General features: G+C 33.3%; 1 protein-coding gene across 2 annotated transcripts; it reads left to right on the top strand.

Annotated features, from left to right (window-relative positions):
• Positions 1–5,982: 5,982 nt before the first annotated feature.
• On the top strand, positions 5,983–10,854 carry LOC121770735 (receptor-like protein 52). 2 transcript variants are annotated; one of them, XM_042167502.1, is made up of 6 exons: positions 5,983–6,557; positions 6,850–6,993; positions 8,784–8,996; positions 9,252–9,323; positions 9,434–10,286; positions 10,388–10,571. In XM_042167502.1, exons 1-6 carry the CDS (start codon positions 6,002–6,004, stop codon positions 10,434–10,436), a joined length of 1,887 nt encoding a protein of 628 aa, XP_042023436.1. In that variant the 5' UTR covers positions 5,983–6,001; the 3' UTR covers positions 10,437–10,571. The 2 variants fall into 2 exon arrangements, with proteins under 2 accessions (XP_042023436.1, XP_042023435.1); XM_042167501.1 differs by having other exon boundaries at positions 9,434–10,854.
• Positions 10,855–18,007: the final 7,153 nt, after the last annotated feature.

Genomic DNA, 18,007 nt, shown 5'->3' with positions numbered 1-18,007 from the left:
ATCACTCATATTAAAATATTCATCCTTCTTTCTCTCTCTATTTTAATACTTTCACCAATAACTCCTAAAATCCTGTGCCGGCCAAAGAATGTGTCATCTTAGCCGGGACGAAGGAAGAATAATTTTCAAGTTTTTTTGTATCAATATAGTCTATTACAAATATTAACACAATGACATGAGAATCTCAACACAAGTACCAGAAAATATCAATACAGTTTTATTGATATTGTACATGCATTATATTGAGATTGTTTGATGCATTTATTGATATAAATCTATTTCTCAACATATACGAAAATTGAAATAATTTAAATAGAGAGAGTTATGTAAATTTTAAATTTTAAGATGATTTTGAGAAGAGAAAAAATTGTTAATTTTAACTACCATATATAAAAATTGACATTAATATCCTTTAAGTTTATTTAATGATTTTTAAATTTAAAATATAATCTATGTGACATTATTTTAACCACTACATCTCCTAATCTAATAGGTAAGATTTAGTCTTAATTTGTGATTGTTAATTAGTTAGCAATTGATTATAACCCTGTAATGTTGTTTGCATATATAGTATATAGTCAATCAATAAATTGATGGGGGGACCAGGACCCCCGGGCCTCAACGTGGCTTCGCCACTGCACATGTCATTCCTTACGTACTTCCACCATCTCCTAAAAATAAGAGTTTTTAAAATGACACGGTTTTAATGCAAATTTAGTAATGTGAGAAAGATAGAAAGAAAAGTGTATTAGTGTAAAATGGATCCCACCTTATTAGATAATTTTTTTTAAATAAAATTTTTTGTTAAGAAAGTGTCATATATGTGCATTTTTTTTCAGCACAATTGACAATCCAAAGGAATCCTTCATGCCATCTGCCCTTTAGATTTAGATGATGCTTACACGTCATGTGTATATATTCATGCGTCATCATAGTAATTGAAGTAGTTCGGTTAGCTAATCAAAAAAAATATGAAATTGTAGTTTAGGGATGTGACTATAATTAATTATCGTATAATTGTCCATCTAGAATTGAGTTAGTGAGATTCAATCTCATGAACTAAACAGATACATATTTAATTTCAAAATATAACCTTGCAAACCAAACAGTCCATATAAATATAACCTTGCAAACCAAACAGTCCATAAGTATCTGAGGTCACTTATATCCAATAACCATATTTGCCATTATAAAGTTATTGTTTCCAAGTACTAGCATATCACCTATTCACCTCACGTCTTCTCCAAATAAACTATTGATGGTTTTAGTATAACTGTTAATATTAGACCTTCTAATTTGTTTATCCAGAATCCATATTACATATATATGGTCTTCATACAAATTTCATATAGGAATAAATCCCAAACTTGACTCAATTTTTGTAAAAAAAATTATAGTCAAAATTAGCAACAAAACAGCTCGACTATTCCATGGAAAAAAATGTGTGTTTCACATTAAAGTCTTGTACACTATTATGTATCCATTCAACCATTTCTCTCCATGGAAAAAATCTTGTACACTATTATGTAGGAGTAGTTGTTTTTCCATTGTCATCGTTTAACCATTCCACGTGCCAAACTCTGCCGTGTATTTGCAAGAGATGAAACCCTGGTTGGAAGAAAGGGATTTGAACGAAAATATAAAGCGATTTGCTATGACTAATTTTGTATATATATGAAGTATTTCTCAATGATTCAAAAGACTACTTTTCGAATATATAGGAAACTGTGGTTCGACTATCTTAATACGACTCGAAAAATAACCAACAAACAAACTATAGTAACCATCTAAATAACCAATAATAACTTTTGTTACTCTTCTTTTACTGTATCGTATCGTATGTGCAATATTTGTTTTACCAATTTTCCACTTCTCTACCCCATCAAAAGTTTGGTAATTTTACACTTTGGAGTTTTACTTGACTAGGAACAAAGGTTATTGGAGAATCTTTTACTCATATTTGTTGGAATATTTTGAATAAAAGGGCATCTTCTAGGCTTCTTGTTGCATTACAATTAGCCGTTTGCATCTACAACATGGAGAGAATTCCCCTATTTTTCCACCTTTCTATACTCATTATCTAAAATATTACTATGTCATTTCCAGAACATTTTGTTATAGTGATATTAACATCTAATGTGGATAAAAAAAAGCTTACAACGAGTAATATGCCATGTTATGTATGTGCATTTTTTGATGTAAAGAAATTTGATTTATATTGTTGTTTCTTTTAAATCGATTGTTTGAACTTCGAAGTTCCTATTCCATTCACCATTGGGACTTGGGAGTCTATCAAATCTGCCGACCTTATTGCTCTATTAGAACAAATTAAATGATGAGCTTTCATTGTTAATTATTTGCCATATTCTTTCTCGTATTGCTTTTGTGGGCTCTCTATCGCAAAATGTTAACATCTAATATGCATACAATGACTAATATGCTATAGAAATTTGATTTATATCCTTTGTTTGCAGGTCCAATACGGCAATTAATACCATCCACCATTGGGAATTTTACAAATATGAAGTACTTATGGCTCTCTTCCAACAAGATCATTTTAAACGCATAACACATAAGGTCATTTTTAATTCGTATTTAATTCATTATAGGAAATTCAGATTTTAAAGTATAACTATTTTAGGATCATTTAATTCATCATAAAATCTTAATTTTTTTATAGTGAACTAATAACTGAGTAAAATTGATTTTAGGTGCAATCATATAAACTCTGCACTTAAGGGGGTGTTTTGTCTTTAATACAACCCTACCTCAAATAATTGTGGAGAAGGTAGAATTTTTTCTTCAAAAGTAAAGTCAAATGCAAAGTGTAAAATTTCCAAATTTGTGTTGCCCCACTGGAAAACGAGGAAGGTTCTCTAATCAATCGAGTGGGATAGGGGCAGAGGAGAAGATGGCACGATGTGCATCGTATATTTTTTCTATGGTATATATGGCTTGTAGGAATTAACTATTTTCAACCTCTTTTTTTTTTTTATATCATTTGACTATTGGTTGTTTATATACAACGAGTCAAGTTTGAGATTTTTTCGTATGCAATATTTATTTTAAGGCCATAGCCCATATGTATCCTTTGTATAAAATGTCATGTGTACTCCTTTTATTTGTACTAGTGGCTAGAGGTCTTCTAGCCAGGCTTCTTGATTTCACACAAACAATTAGCACTCTGCATTGACAATATAGAGAGAATAGTAAGATAATAGTTTCTAAAATTAGAAAGTGTATATTCTTATATGATGGACTACAAATGAGAGAGTGCATATTCTTGTGGGACGGATGGAGTACTTTGTAAACTAGTACTTCCACTGTCCCAGAAAGATTGTCCCAATTCATTTTTTGAACTCGTTTTGCAAAAATAATAATAAATAGGTAAAGTTGAAAGAGAGTAAAATAAGAGAAAGAATAATGTAGGTAAGACTATTCTCTATATTATTCTCTCTTTTACTTTACTCCCTCTCTGCTTTAACTATTTATTATTATTTTTGCAAAACGAGTGTGAAAAAGGAAATGGGACAATCTTTCTGGGATGAAGGGAGTAATAGTTTAGATTTCATAAAATATTTTAAAGTTTTATTTTGGTACTATTAAGAAGTAGTAATAGAAATTGCTAAAATAAAGAAAGAAATAGTGAATAAAGAAAAGAAAATTTATATTATCATTATAGATTGAAACACATACCACTTAGTTAAGAGATGAAAAATTTAACCATTAGGCTATCAAAGTATTATACTTCTTTATAACTTTTGAAATGACGCAAGTTTTAATATAAAATTAGTAAAGTAAAAAAGATACAAAGAAAACTGTGTTAATAAAAAATAAGTGGCACCCCATTAAAAGAAGAAATTTCTTAAATAATTTTTTATTTTTAGTTTTACGGCACTACGAATCAGAAAATAGTTCTACTCTTGTTGTTTTCATGTCTTAACCTTGCAACTACTACTATCTAATCAAATACTTAACTTTTGAAATGACGCAAGTTTTAAATTTATATCTAATCAAATACTAAACTTTTGAAATGACGCAAGTTTTAATATAAAATTAGTAAAGTAAAAAAGATACAAAATAAAACTGTGTTAATAAAAAATAAGTGGCACCCCATTAAAAGAAGAAATTTCTTAAATAATTTTTTAATTTTTAGTTTTAGGGCACTACGAATCAGAAAAGAGTTCTACTCTTGTTGTTTTCATGTCTTAACCTTGCAACTACTACTATCTAATCAAATACTGATGAGTCGTGCATTTTAATCAATGTTTTAAAAACCGGACCGGACCGGACCGGCCGGTTCGATCGGTTGGACCGCGAACCGGTAGTTAGTCCGTTTCGGTTCACCCCTTTAAACCACCACTGCATTGAACCGCCGTGAACCGGTGGAACCGGCCGGTCGGACCGGTTGGACCTTGAACCGTAAACCGGTTTTCTATTATTTTTTTTAAATTTTTTTAAAATTTGTTGTTGGTAGAGGTTGAACTCATGACCTCTCTTCTAGTTAAGAAGACCTCTACCACTCCACCACATGGGCTCATTGAACAATTTGAACATTAAATATTTTTATACATTAACCATTAATTTTATCTAAAAAACTAATAATTCATTTTAATTTTATTATTCTTTAATATAATTATTAATTATAATATATAATTATCATCCTTTAATCCTTTATATTTTAATGATGCTCGACTTACCACCTATATTATTATTAGTACCATATAAGATTCATTATTTACTATAAATAAATTTTTTATATTACATACTTAATTTATATACCCTAGCTATTGACATTAATGAATAATCTTATCTAAACTAATTAATAAGTACTTAATTCGTATTTAATTATATATTATTTTACGAAATAAATTTTCTTAAATTAATATAAATATTATCTATTTTAATACATAAAATATTAAATTTTTTATCTAGACTAACTAATATTAAATATATATATATATATATATATATATATATATATATATATCTGAATATATTTACTAATTTTTAATATTATTTATATTTATACATCACTAATTATCTATAAGGTTTAATGTTTTGTGATATATTATTAATTGTAAATCATTTACTAAATTTAATATATTTTTATATATATTTGCAACAGTAAAACGGTTAGACCGGTGGTTCGACCGGTTGGACCGATTGAACCGTGAACCAGTAACGTCACCGGTTCGTTTGCCGGTCCGGTTTTTAAAAATTGATTTTAATAAATAATGTTATGATCATCAATGAAACTCGACTCTGACAACTTCATTTTTGTCCACGTAATATTCCCAATGAAATTTGTCAACAAACTTCCCAAGATCAGTGGGAAACGTACTCATGTACTATTCCAGTGAGACTTGACTTTGAATATTACTCCCTATATCCCGGCTAAGATGACACATTTCTTGGCCGGCACGGAATTTTAGGAGTTACTACATTCGTCCCACATTAAGTGTCATATTCAGTGTGGGCGCGCGTTTTAAAAAATGTAAAGAAAAGTGAGCTGAATAAGTTAGTGGACTATGAGTCTCACTTTTATATATTAGTTTTATAATAAAATATGAGTAGAATTGGTTGGTGGAATGTGGGGTCTACTTACAATTTATGATAAAAGTGAAATGTGACTCTTATTGTGGGACGGACCAAAATGGCAAAATGTGACACTTAATGTTGTATGAAGGTAGTATGATTTTAGGAGAAAATGTGGGTGTAAGTATTGAAATAGAAAGAGAATGAAAGATGAATAATTTAATATGAGTGAGAAAAAATGGTTGGGTGTATTAATTGGAGAAAGAAAGTTTCCAAAAAAGCAATTGTGTTCTAAACCCTAAAAGCAAGAAGTGCAGACATATCTTAGTTTGGATAAACTAAAAAGAAAAACGTATCATCTTAAGTGGGACGGAGGGAGCGTTATTTTAGTTGTGAATAAAAGGGCGTCTCCAAAACTTCTTGTTTGCTCACATAATTGCAATTAGCACTTTGCATTTGAAATATGGAGAGAGTTTCCCCATTTTATCTACTTTCTCTATTAGTATTGTTTTCTTGTCTTAGCCTTGCTACAACTCATAAAATCAACACTGATATGTCTGCACTTCTTGCTTTTAAATCCATTGTCATCACTTCAGATCCTAACAGTGTTTTGAAAAAAAATTGGACCATCCAAACTTGTGTTTGCACATGGATGGGAGTTACTTGTGATTCACGTCATAGTAGGGTGACTCATTTAGCTCTCCCGAATATGGGACTCAGGAGCCGCGTCCCACCCGAAATCGGAAATCTTTCTTTTCTTGTTTCTCTAGATTTGAGTGAAAACTCTCTTAATGGCCCCCTACCAAAGAGCATTTGCAGCCATAACAACCTTCCAAGACTCAAACAACTTCAGCTATCCTGGAACAAATTTGAGGGAGACATACCACTGAGTTTGGGTCAATGTCCACGACTTGAGGTTCTTGACTTGTCAGTCAACAACTTTGGTGGACATGTGCCTACACACATTGGGAACATCACACACCTTAAGGAATTGCACCTTGGTTGGAACAATCTAACGGGTAGAATCTTGCATCTATACTCTGAATTTTCAACTAATTCCATCCCATTACTATTTCTATTTGATATATATATTATAGACAGAGTTGTGATCAATTGATCAGAACTTAATTAAAATAAGAACTTGAGAACTTATTAATTTATTGATCATTAATATCAGTTGACAATATAAAACATAGTACTAGTTATGAAAATTCAACTGATATTCATGAATCAACAAAGTATATTTTATGCTATCAACTGGTACTAATGTAACAAGTTAGCAATGGAACTTGAATTTTCATTATTCTCCAGGTACTATTCCCAAAGAGATTGGTCATATTATTAAACTAGAGTCCATGTATTTGGAATCTAACAACCTTGTCGGATCAATCCCAAGAGAAGTGGGGAACATGACGACTCTCGTGGAGTTATCACTCAGCAATAATTCTTTAAGTGGTACTCTCTTCGTCACATTCTAAGTTATTCGTATTCCTTTTCGGATCTTCCCAGTTTTCCTTTTTTATAAAACAATATTTTTTTTATCTCTTTTACTTTATTCTCTATCATATTTTTTTCTTATACTTTACTCTTTATTTAACCACTAAACAATACTTCCTAAAATCACATGCTTAAAAGGAGCGTCTCACTTGAGGTGGGACGGAGAAGTATGATCAGCCACAAATTTAGTAAGATCATGTTGTACTCGAGCTCATAACCAAACAATATGGCCACTGACATTTAACAATCACATATTAATAAAAATGTTGCAAATCTCAGTAAATTTGTTACATTTCAATATATTACGAAATTTCGCCAAAGTTAACATTCAATAAAATTATAAAATTTTATTATTAATAAAATTAATTTTGTTCAATCATTAATTTTAAATATATTGTCCTAAAATACTAAAGTTTTGTGACATGCTGTTTTTTCATTTCACGCATAGTAGCTACTCACCTGCAAGATGCCATAACATTACTTAATGGCATTTATAGTTATAAAAAATTATGTCACTGAACTTAATTTTCTATTAAAAACTGATTTTGTTATAGAGATTTACTTAATGGCATTTATAATTATAAAAAGTTATGTTAAGACACTAATGTTAAAAGTTACTACTTCATAAGAGCATCCACAATGGATGCCCGATCTCACGCCCGATCATCCAAGATCGGGCTTGGGCGTCGTCGGGCATCCATTGTAGACGTCGGGCATTGTCAGGCGCGACCGAAAGATCGGCCACACCCAATCCATCGGGCGCCTGATCAGGCTTCCATTGCGACGCAACGCCCGAGCCCAATCCCAGAAAAATATTTATAAAAAAATCAATTTCTAATTATAAAAACCGATTTTTAATTCTAAAAAATCGATTTTTAAATTAAAAAAAAAAACATTTTTCAACTTGAAATAAAAAACTAAAATTTCACACTATATTTTATAGAATATAATTAGTGAAAGGAATATATTTTATAGAATATAATATAATTCTTCACACTAAATGAGCAAGTTTTGCATTGCTTGAGTAAACCTTTTATAGATAGGTTTTCAACTCCAACTTTCATTGTGACTTCGATGTGGGATAAATGGTAGTTTTATAGATAGGTTTTCAACTCCAAGTTTCTTTGTGATTTCGATGTGGGACAATTAGTTTTACACTTAAAAGAGAGTTTTTTTGTTGCTTTATGTAAAAAATTTGTTTGATTTCAATTCACAATGTATGTTTAGCCTAATGGTAAATATATCTTGGAAAATTATAAAGGTTGTGTGTTCAAGTCCTTTGCTCAACACATTATTTTTATTTTGACCTTTATTATACTTTTCTCATTTTATTCGATTAATGTAAGTGTTTCATTTAAATTTATTGTGTTCTATAATAGTGTATTTATATTTTTCTATTTTTTATTTGATTAAAATTAAATATAAAATGTATAAATTCTTATTTTAAAATTAAGTAATGCATGCTTTTCATTTAATTTAGTATTTAATTTTTCAATTTATAATATGTGAAAATATAAAAAAAACAATAACATTAAAAATTAAATGAAAAATGAATAATTGATAGGGCTCACACTAGGGCGCAACCATTACAGAAAGAAGGGGCATACTGATGTGGCAACCACTAGGGCGCCCAATAGAGCATCCATCGTGGATGCTCTAAGTTAGGGTTAGGGTGATAAGTTATATTTTCCCTACATTTCTACACAAAAGTTGTAGTACTAACTTTTGGAATATATTTTGATTTATAGAAGTTATTCCACAAGAGGTTGGGCATCTTGATCATGTACAATTGTTGGAGGTTAGTATGAACAAGTTTTCAGGCCCTTTGCCGGCAACCATTTTCAACATGACTTCCATGGAAATGATTGACCTATCAAGTAACTCAGTTAGTGGGGCATTGCCTTCGCTTGGCAACATGAAAGCACTAGAATACTTATTTCTTGACAACAATGCTTTAATTGGTAAGTCTTAGTTTTCAATTTTTTCATATTTCTACATTATAGGGCTAATTTGAAACCTTCCCTTTTAAAATTATACAGTATAGAAAAATAACAGTTGAGTAGACTCGTCTTAATTTCTAAACAAAATGTCTTATTTACTCTATAAAAAATTTGAATTACCTGTTTAAATTTTATTGAGTATCAATAAAGAATAATTGATTTACGAGTATCAATTTATATTTTGAGTAACTTTATACGTCTCGTGCCAATTTGTAGGTCAAATACCCACCACCACTGAGAATCTATCAAATCTGAAGTTCTTGTGGCTCCCTTCCAATAAATTAAATGGTGAGCTTAATTTCTTCTGTATCCTTAATTTGTTCTCTCTAATGACACTTTGATTCGATCAAACTCACAATTTTGATGTTAGTGAAATTTAATTTAATCCTTGTTTGAAGGTCCAATTCCATCCATCATGGGAAATCTATCAAATTTGCACTACTTAGATCTCTCCTCCAACAAATTAAATGGTGAGCTCCCAACCTCCATTTGCAAGTTGACATCTCTTGAATATCTGATTCTCTCAAATAACACTTTGGAAGGAAGACTGCCACAATGTTTTGGAAATTTGAGCAAATCTTTGTCCATCTTTCATTTGAACGCAAATAAGTTTAGTGGCCTCATTCCATCTACTTTCACCAAAGGTTGTAGTCTTATGTCCATCAATTTGAGTATTAACAAATTAAAAGGACGATTACCTAAATCTTTAGTCAACTGCCAAAGTCTAAGGGGTCTTGATATTAGAAATAATGGGATACAAGCCGAATTTCCCTTTTGGATGGAAGGCCTTCCGGAGCTTAGAGTGCTAGTGTTGAGTTCTAACAAGTTTTATGGTAACATCTCACTTGCTTCACCAACCAACATTTCTTTTCCTAAGTTGCAAGTTTTAGATGTGTCGCATAATGAATTTGTGGGCTCTCTACCTCAAAGATATTTCAAAGCAATGATGGAGGCGACGAAAGAAAATGACAACTATCAAAGTTTTCTTGATATGATACTCACCTTGAAAGGCCAGGATCAATTATTGAAGAGACTGTTGGAAAACTTCGCAACAATTGACTTGTCATCCAATAAATTTTCTGGGACAATTCCAACTTCCGTAGGAAATCTTAAGATTCTCAAATATTTGAACTTGTCCCACAATGCCCTCACCGGACATATACCTTCATCTCTTGGAAACTTGGGTGAGCTCGAATCGTTGGACTTGTCAACAAACAAATTGGATGGAGAAATTCCAAGCGACTTGACAAGGTTGACCTTTCTTGCGAAATTAAACCTTTCCATGAACAATCTTGTTGGAAAAATACCACAATCTAATCAGTTCTCCACATTTGAGAATGATTCATATATAGGAAACTTAGGATTGTGCGGAGTTCCGTTGATGAGAAAGTGCAAAGATGAGAATGGGCAATCGACGCAGCCAGGAGAAGAAGAAGGAGAAGAAGATGAAGAAGAATTCCTTGATGGATTTGGTTGGCGAAGTGTTGTGATGGGATATGGAAGTGGATTCATACTTGGGATTGGAATTGGTTACAGATTATAAGAAGTGGAAGGCCAAGATGGTTAGTGAAATTCTTTTTTAGCATTGGATATATTAGATGAAGAAGAGATGCACTAAAGCTACACCAACATGTAAGGGAACTTAATAAGTTGTGTTTTTTTATTTCTTTGTAGTAACATTTTAGTTGCTACTTTTGTGGTAGTGCTTGGTTTCAAATTTAGATTTTGTAAAATGTTGTGGTACGTTATAATTTTTTAGTTTAAGCTAAACTCTGTTCTGTATTTTAAATTGATGGGCAAAATTTTGGCAATTTCAAAAGTTATAGTATATAGACATGAATCATATGATCTAATTATGAGATGAAATGTTTTTCAAAAGTGATGAACCTGTTTGATTATACACTAATGAAATAAGTATACATAAATCATGGACATGCTAATTCAAGGTTTTCTATTCTCTACTTTCCATTCTCTAGAACCTTAGGTTAGAGTATACTGTAAGTATGAGGTTAGATTTACTCCTTACATCCCACAATAATTGTCATTCTAATTGTGGGCACGGCACGGGTTTTAAGAAAAGTAAAAAAAATCGTTGGTAAAGTTAGTGGAATGTGGGACCCACTTTTTTATTTTATAATAAAATGTGAGTAGAGTGAGTTAGTTGAATATGAAACCTACTTGTCATTTCTGGTAAAAAAGAAGTGTAACAATTATTGTGGGACGGACCGAATTAGAAAAGAGTGACAATTATTGTGGAACGTAAGAAGTATCTGTTTACCACAAAAAATACTAAACGGTTGGAAGATGGAGCCTACAAAGACATGGCAGGTGGCAATTTTCCCTATTTCGATTGAATCGAGACAATTATTGTGGGACAGACCGAAATGGAAAAGAGTGACAATTATTGTGGAACGGAAAAAGTATCTGTTTACCATAAAAATTACTAAATGGTGTTAGAGTTTGTATACTAGAAATCACCTTTCGAGTGATTGAATACTGGAAAACTCTTTATTTATTTTCCAATGGATGAAACAGATTATTTTTGTCATAATGTTGTTATGTTTTACATTTAATGGATGTTTATTGCATGTTTATATGTATAAGTAACTTAACAAAGTCTAAGTCTTTGTTTTAGTAGACCAGTTGTGAGCGTCGTCCACTTAAGGTAACACAGTCAGTTCTAAACAAAGAAAAATAAGAATTTCACAACCTAGATAGGCCTAGACTACCTATCGTGAAAGGTTGCAATGTCAGTCCGCATATTTCTTAGCCTTACTGAAACAAGATGACATTGGTGTGGTAGAGCATTGAATTAGATCTAACAGCGAGACAAGTCTTTATCCTATCTACGGAAAGACGATGTCTTGATAAATTATTTATTTCTTAATCAATGTACGTTAGCATTGAGCATACAATATTGATTATGCACTACTTTGACTTACCAAATGGTGTGGGTTTTTCGCAACCCAATAATCCTGGTATATTGAGTAGTGGTGATTAATATCTAGTGGTGCTAGGATTGCTAATATATTGAATCGTGCACGAGGTGAGTCTCGTTTGATAACGTCCTCAAGAGAAGCTCGAAACAAGGCTTTATTATTCGGAACCTAGCTAGTTGGAGTTTGATTACTCTATGAATAATAAATAAGCGTTTCTTGCTAAGTCCACTCTTGAAATTAATAAGATGTTAATTAATTAAGTTCATAGCAGACACTAATTAATTAATGGACGTTTCTATCTTAAGCGCAGGAAATGAATGACAAACAATGGAAACCCGGATTACTTATAATTTTGGATTTGGATGGCCAGTGGAATATTACTTCTGTAGTGGTTGCTCGTAATATTCCAATATAAGTTTATATTAAATTGTGGGTTCAATTTAATTAGTAAAAAGCTAATTGGGGGAGGCCATATCCAAAACCTTCCATAGATCTCTGACTGGGCCTAATATATGACTTAATATAAATAGGAGAATAAAGGAGACAGAAAACACAATTATTTTTCTCCAAAAATTTTCGCCCCCTCCCTATTCACATAGGGGACGATTTTCCTCTCCTCCGTGAGATAGGATTTCTGTCTTCTTTATTTAAGTCCTGGTATTCCGGTGATATCAGCACACACTGGTATCAGCATGCAGTCCGGGAACCAGTCAGAAGATCCGTGGTTTAGTACTGAAGATCTTCACGTGGAGAAGGCGCTAGCTATCTTCAATTCTTTGGAGAATCCTCAAGGTAAATTGGCTATTCCGTAGAAAGCATGTTTTAGGTTTCAATTATACTTAAAGCATGATTTAATTCAAGTTATGAGTATGATACATGTGATAATTGCGTGAATAGAATTTGTCTAAATAATCTGCTAACTAGATCTGAATTATTATGTATTTGATTTATGCACGCTTTCGTTGCCAACCCCTTCAAATGGTTGGAAAATGGAGCCTACAAAGACATGGCAGGTGGCAGTTTTCCCTATTTCGATTGAATCAGGACAACATGGAAAAGTTGTTTCTGTTGAATTTGTGATGGTTTTTGTTAGATCGGATTTGTAACTGGGATGAGTTCGAGAGGGCTAGAAGGTAAGGAAGTTGTTACATATCTAGATAGGTTTTGATTTTTTTTTACCAAAGATCAGCCACAATTTGTTGATTTAGGCGAACACGGATCTTGGCTCCCTTAAAGATTTTGGTTGATTTTTTTGGGTTCGGAACATACTAACGATTGATCGTTAGCCGCTTTGATACCATGTCGAAAAATAGAATTTAAATGCGGAAATGTAAATACTGAATTTAAAGAACGAGAACGGCTTGAAGACTACATTGTGATAGATGGCTTGGTTATTTTCTTCAATAATATGACACCCTTATATAGGGCATTACAAAGCTTGTGCTCCATGTTTTTAAATATGGAAAGTGAGATTTTAAATAGGATGAAGAGAGTATTTGTTTCCAATTCAATTGAATATAAGTGAACTGAGTATTTTATTGCTTAACTCAAATTTGACTAGTTTGTTATCGAGATGAATTTGTTGCAATTTGTTGAAGTTTACAATTGTAATTTCGCGACTTTCTAAATTCCAATTTTGAATTTAAATATTTATAATTTAAAACAATAGTAATTACTTATATTGTTATAGGCGTAAAATATAAAGCTAGTCAAAAGTAGAGTAGTGTCAATTTCAAACCAAGTAAACATTATAATCTTTTACACTAGTGTCAATTTCAAACCAAGTAAACATGGCTTCCAAAAGTAAACTATTTCATGAGTTGACTCTTAAGGAGATTGTATTTTTGTACATAAAATATATTATGATTCTAATTAGATTATTCTCTTTATATATTATGAAATGATAATTTTCTATCTCTATATAATTTTGGTAACCAAATAAGTTAAATTATAATCAGGACTACAACAATTTAATTACTACAATGGCAAATATATTTGTGGTCCGTTCTTCTGTGGATGAGGACATGTAATCTTGGAGTGGAGTCTAATAAAATGGGGTTGATCAACTATGTATATTGATTGATAAGTTAGGTGACAACTTATAGTACTACATTTACACTAATCATATTTTTTATCAACACACTTACTATTGTCAAGTTTTCTATGTTGAAAAATAAAATCTCATTTATCCTCAAGCAATCAATCAATCACTCACTATACTTGCGACTTCTATATTGAGCGGCTCTGATTCATTCTTTGTTCCTATCCAAAAAGCTGTCATACTAATAGTAGTACTATGTGTTTTTAAAATGATTTTTTTATTAAAAGCAGCCATTTATTTATGTTTTCTTTGAATCAGTGAAATGGGGGAACCTGTGTTGTGTTGGAATAGTAGTACTATGTGTTTTTAAAATGATTTTTTTATTAAAAGCAGCCATTTAATTATGTTTTCTTTGAATCAGTGAAATGGGGGAACCTCTGTTGTGTTGGAATCACGTGGAAAATGTGAGAAATTGAAAGGGTCTCAAAGCCTTTCATTTTCTTAAGTCTTTTGGTTTTTCAAGTTAAAGTAACCTTCATATGGTTTATGGAGATCATTAATGCTAAGACTTTTGAAGTGGTCTCTCCTATCCTATAAATAGGTGGGTTAGAGAGATGAGAAAGACACCAACACCACAACAAGCATTCTCTCTTCTCTATATCTCTACATCCTAGTTCACATATAGGAGCATTGTCTAGCTCGATTCTCGGAACTCCATCAAGTTCGCCGGTGCCTAGCGGGTTTGAGGTGCTTCTATACGCTAGGAGGAAGTCGTTTTATCTTTGGGGGCAATACGTCATTCCGTGAGCACTAGCCGGGGCGTAATTTGTCTTGCTGAAAGAGGGCTTTCCTCGACTCGACTTATAAATTTGGTTTGCTTTATTTCCGTTGTAATTTTCATTCATCTTTTTGTTGCAAGTTTTCTTTCGATTGTATTAGTTAGAGTATCGCCTGTACACGGCTTTGGAAGTTTCTTCCCACTATTTCTAACAATCGCAAGACAAATTAGTGTACTCTTCTAAGACAGGGTTATACTAATTGAAGTTGGAGGAAACATGAGCACCAAAGCTGGAATGAAGAAACGAACAGTCGCATTGTTCATGGGCTACGAAATGGTTAATTCCCTGAGATCAATTCTCTTGAGAATTGTGTTTATCGTTTGTCAGTTGACAAGCAAGACCAATTTAGACTTGGTAGTAGTAATTGGGATGCATGGGTTGTTGAATATACCAATTCACATGTGGTTCAATATAATTGTGTACTTATTGGTGGAGACAATATTGTGCAAATTATTTGAACGTGTTGTTATAAACTACAATGATCACGAGGTGGTCGCAATGGTCTCCGATGTGAACCATGGTAACAATCCAAATGAATGGTTTGTTGATACAAGTGCCATATGTCATGCGTGCTCTGAAAGAAGCGTTTTTTCTACCTACAAATCTGTTGGAGGTAGAAAAGTACGTATGAGAAACCAAGCCTCTTCTAAGGTGGTGGGTGTGGGTAATGTGTTCCTAAAATTAGGATCTGGAAAAGTTCTTACCCTTAGGGATGTACTGCATGTCTCAGACATCCGAAATAATTTGGTGTCAGGCTCACTTCTAGTAAATCATGGATTTTCACAAGAATTTGAGTGTGAAAAGGTTATATTGACCAAGTATGAAAAGTTCATAGGTGAAGGTCACCTAGTGAATGGGCTTTTAGAGCTGAATGTTACGGTCATTCACCGTGGAAAAGGAATAAGCAATAAGGAAGATGACACATCCTCTTATTTGCTTGAAAGCTCTGATTTATGGCATAATAGATTGGGACATGTAAATCTAAATGCTATAAAAAGATTAGTAAATCTTAATTTACTAAAAGTAGATAAGTTTAACTCAAAGAAAGATGTGAAGTGTGTGTTGAAGCCAAAATGGCTAAACTGCCATTCTATTCGGTAGAGCGAAGCACAAAACCTCTTGAATTGATCCATACAGACGTATGTGATTTGAAATTTGTGCAAACAAGAGGTGGTAAAAAGTATTTCATCACGTTTATAGATGATTGCACAAGGTATTGTTACCTTTACTTATTAAGAAGTAAAGATGAGGCAATTGAAGCGTTCAAAGACTTCAAAAATGAAGCTGAAAATTAACTTAATGTCGAATTAAGTGTGTTCGAAGTGATAGAGGTGGTGAGTATGTAGCGCCGTTTGCAGAATTATGCCATGCAAGTGGAATAATTCACCAAACCACAGCTCCATATTCTCCTCAATCAAATGGTGTTGCTGAACGCAAAAATCGAACACTAAAAGAGATGATGAATGCTTTGTTGATTAATTCAGGATTACCCCAGAACATGTGGGGGGAGGCTGTGTTAACAGAGAATCATATCCTGAACAAAATTCCACTAAAAAATAGGGATGTGACTCCTTATGAGTTGTGGAAAGGCAATAAACCTTCTGATAAGGCTAATTTCATGCATAGGTCTAGGGTTTTAATTCGTAAAATTTCTGGGTCTAACGCACGTTTTAAGCCAGGTGTGTGAAGATTTTGGCAAGGTCCAGGAAAGGAGGAAGACAGTTGCGTGGACCTAGGAAATAGGCGAATGAGTGGACATTATGCGGAAAATTGCTTGACGGAGGAAGCCTCGGAGTTGAAGAGTAGAATAGAGATTTCTACGAAGACTCTAGAAGGCTATGTCTGCTTCTATAAAAGGCAGAAGCATGCACGCTGGAGGGATCTTCTCTGTTGGAGACCTCGCTAACAGCCGGTAGCTTAGTTCACTTTTCACACACTTGGGTTCTTTTCGTGGGGAGATTCAGGGGGTCATGCACTGGGGTTTACTTGAGCTTTCATATATTTTCGATTGGGTCGTAACACCGTCCTTGAGTGGGGGCGAAGAAACAATTTAATTTTCGCTTTCATACTTTGCTGATTTTTCCGAGCTTCGTTGTTCGAAGCTCGGACCTCTGTTTGTTTTTGCCGAATATTCTCTTATTTTAATGAAAGTTTGATTTTCTGTTACGTCTGTCATGTTGGTTTCCAGAATTTTGGAGTTGGATTGTTCGAACTGGGTGCGTTTCGCAGTTGTTTTCTGAATTTATGCAGGTTTGTGGTTGGATCTGGGTGATCGGAGTCTGTTTGTGGATGAATCGGAGGGTTGAGTTCGCTGGAGTTGTGGAGTTGTCTGTGATTGTTTGAATCCGGAGTTGATCGGAGCAGATCTGTGAAAACTGGAGTTATGGAGTCGATTGTGTCTGTTGTTGGGTTCGGATCGCTTGGATCCGGAGTGGATTAAGCACCCGACGTGAATCTGAACAAGATTTATTTAATCTTATGCCTAGTTTACGTGTCTTCATTTCGTTTCGCCTAGTTTACGTAGATCTGATGTATTTCCGGTTCATAGCAAGTTTCCGGCATCCCAATTTATATATTCTGTTCGAATCTAGATATATGCTCTGTTTTCTCCATTTGCGTGCTTGAATCGGTTAGGAAATTGCATGTCGTTGTTAGCTGGAGCATGAGTTTGTTATTTGCAGCTTTAGTCGTACTTGCTATATTTGTAGCCATGGTCCCCACTGTTTTATTTTCCCTGTCTAGGCTTAGTTAGTTAGTCGTTTACTTAATCTAGGAAGTAAAATGTGTCTCTCAGTGTTGAAGTATGATTTTATTACATTTTCTGTGTCTTAGGTCTAGCATTTACATTTCGTGCCTAGATCCAGAGGTAGTTAAAATTCCCAACCCTTTTGCGTGGCAGCAGCCGCTTGTTTCCAGAGTCTCTAAGCACTACTTCACGAATCCATCTTCGTGGGATCGACCCCGCTTCCCTATGCTAATTTATAGTATTCGGGTTGAGGGATTTATTTTTGAAGGGGAGTCGAGAGTGTCCAACGACAAAAACACTATGTGTTCTCTTGAGTTCCTGGACCTGGCGATCCAGTGGATTTAAGGAGCGTGGAGTCTTGACCAAGCACTTGCATTAGTTTTCTCTGTGCACACTTGCTTACTCCG

The sequence above is a fragment of the Salvia splendens genome, chromosome 16, assembly GCF_004379255.2.
Source record: "Salvia splendens isolate huo1 chromosome 16, SspV2, whole genome shotgun sequence".
NCBI lineage: Eukaryota > Viridiplantae > Streptophyta > Magnoliopsida > Lamiales > Lamiaceae > Salvia > Salvia splendens.
This window is presented reverse-complemented; position numbering and strand designations above follow the sequence as displayed.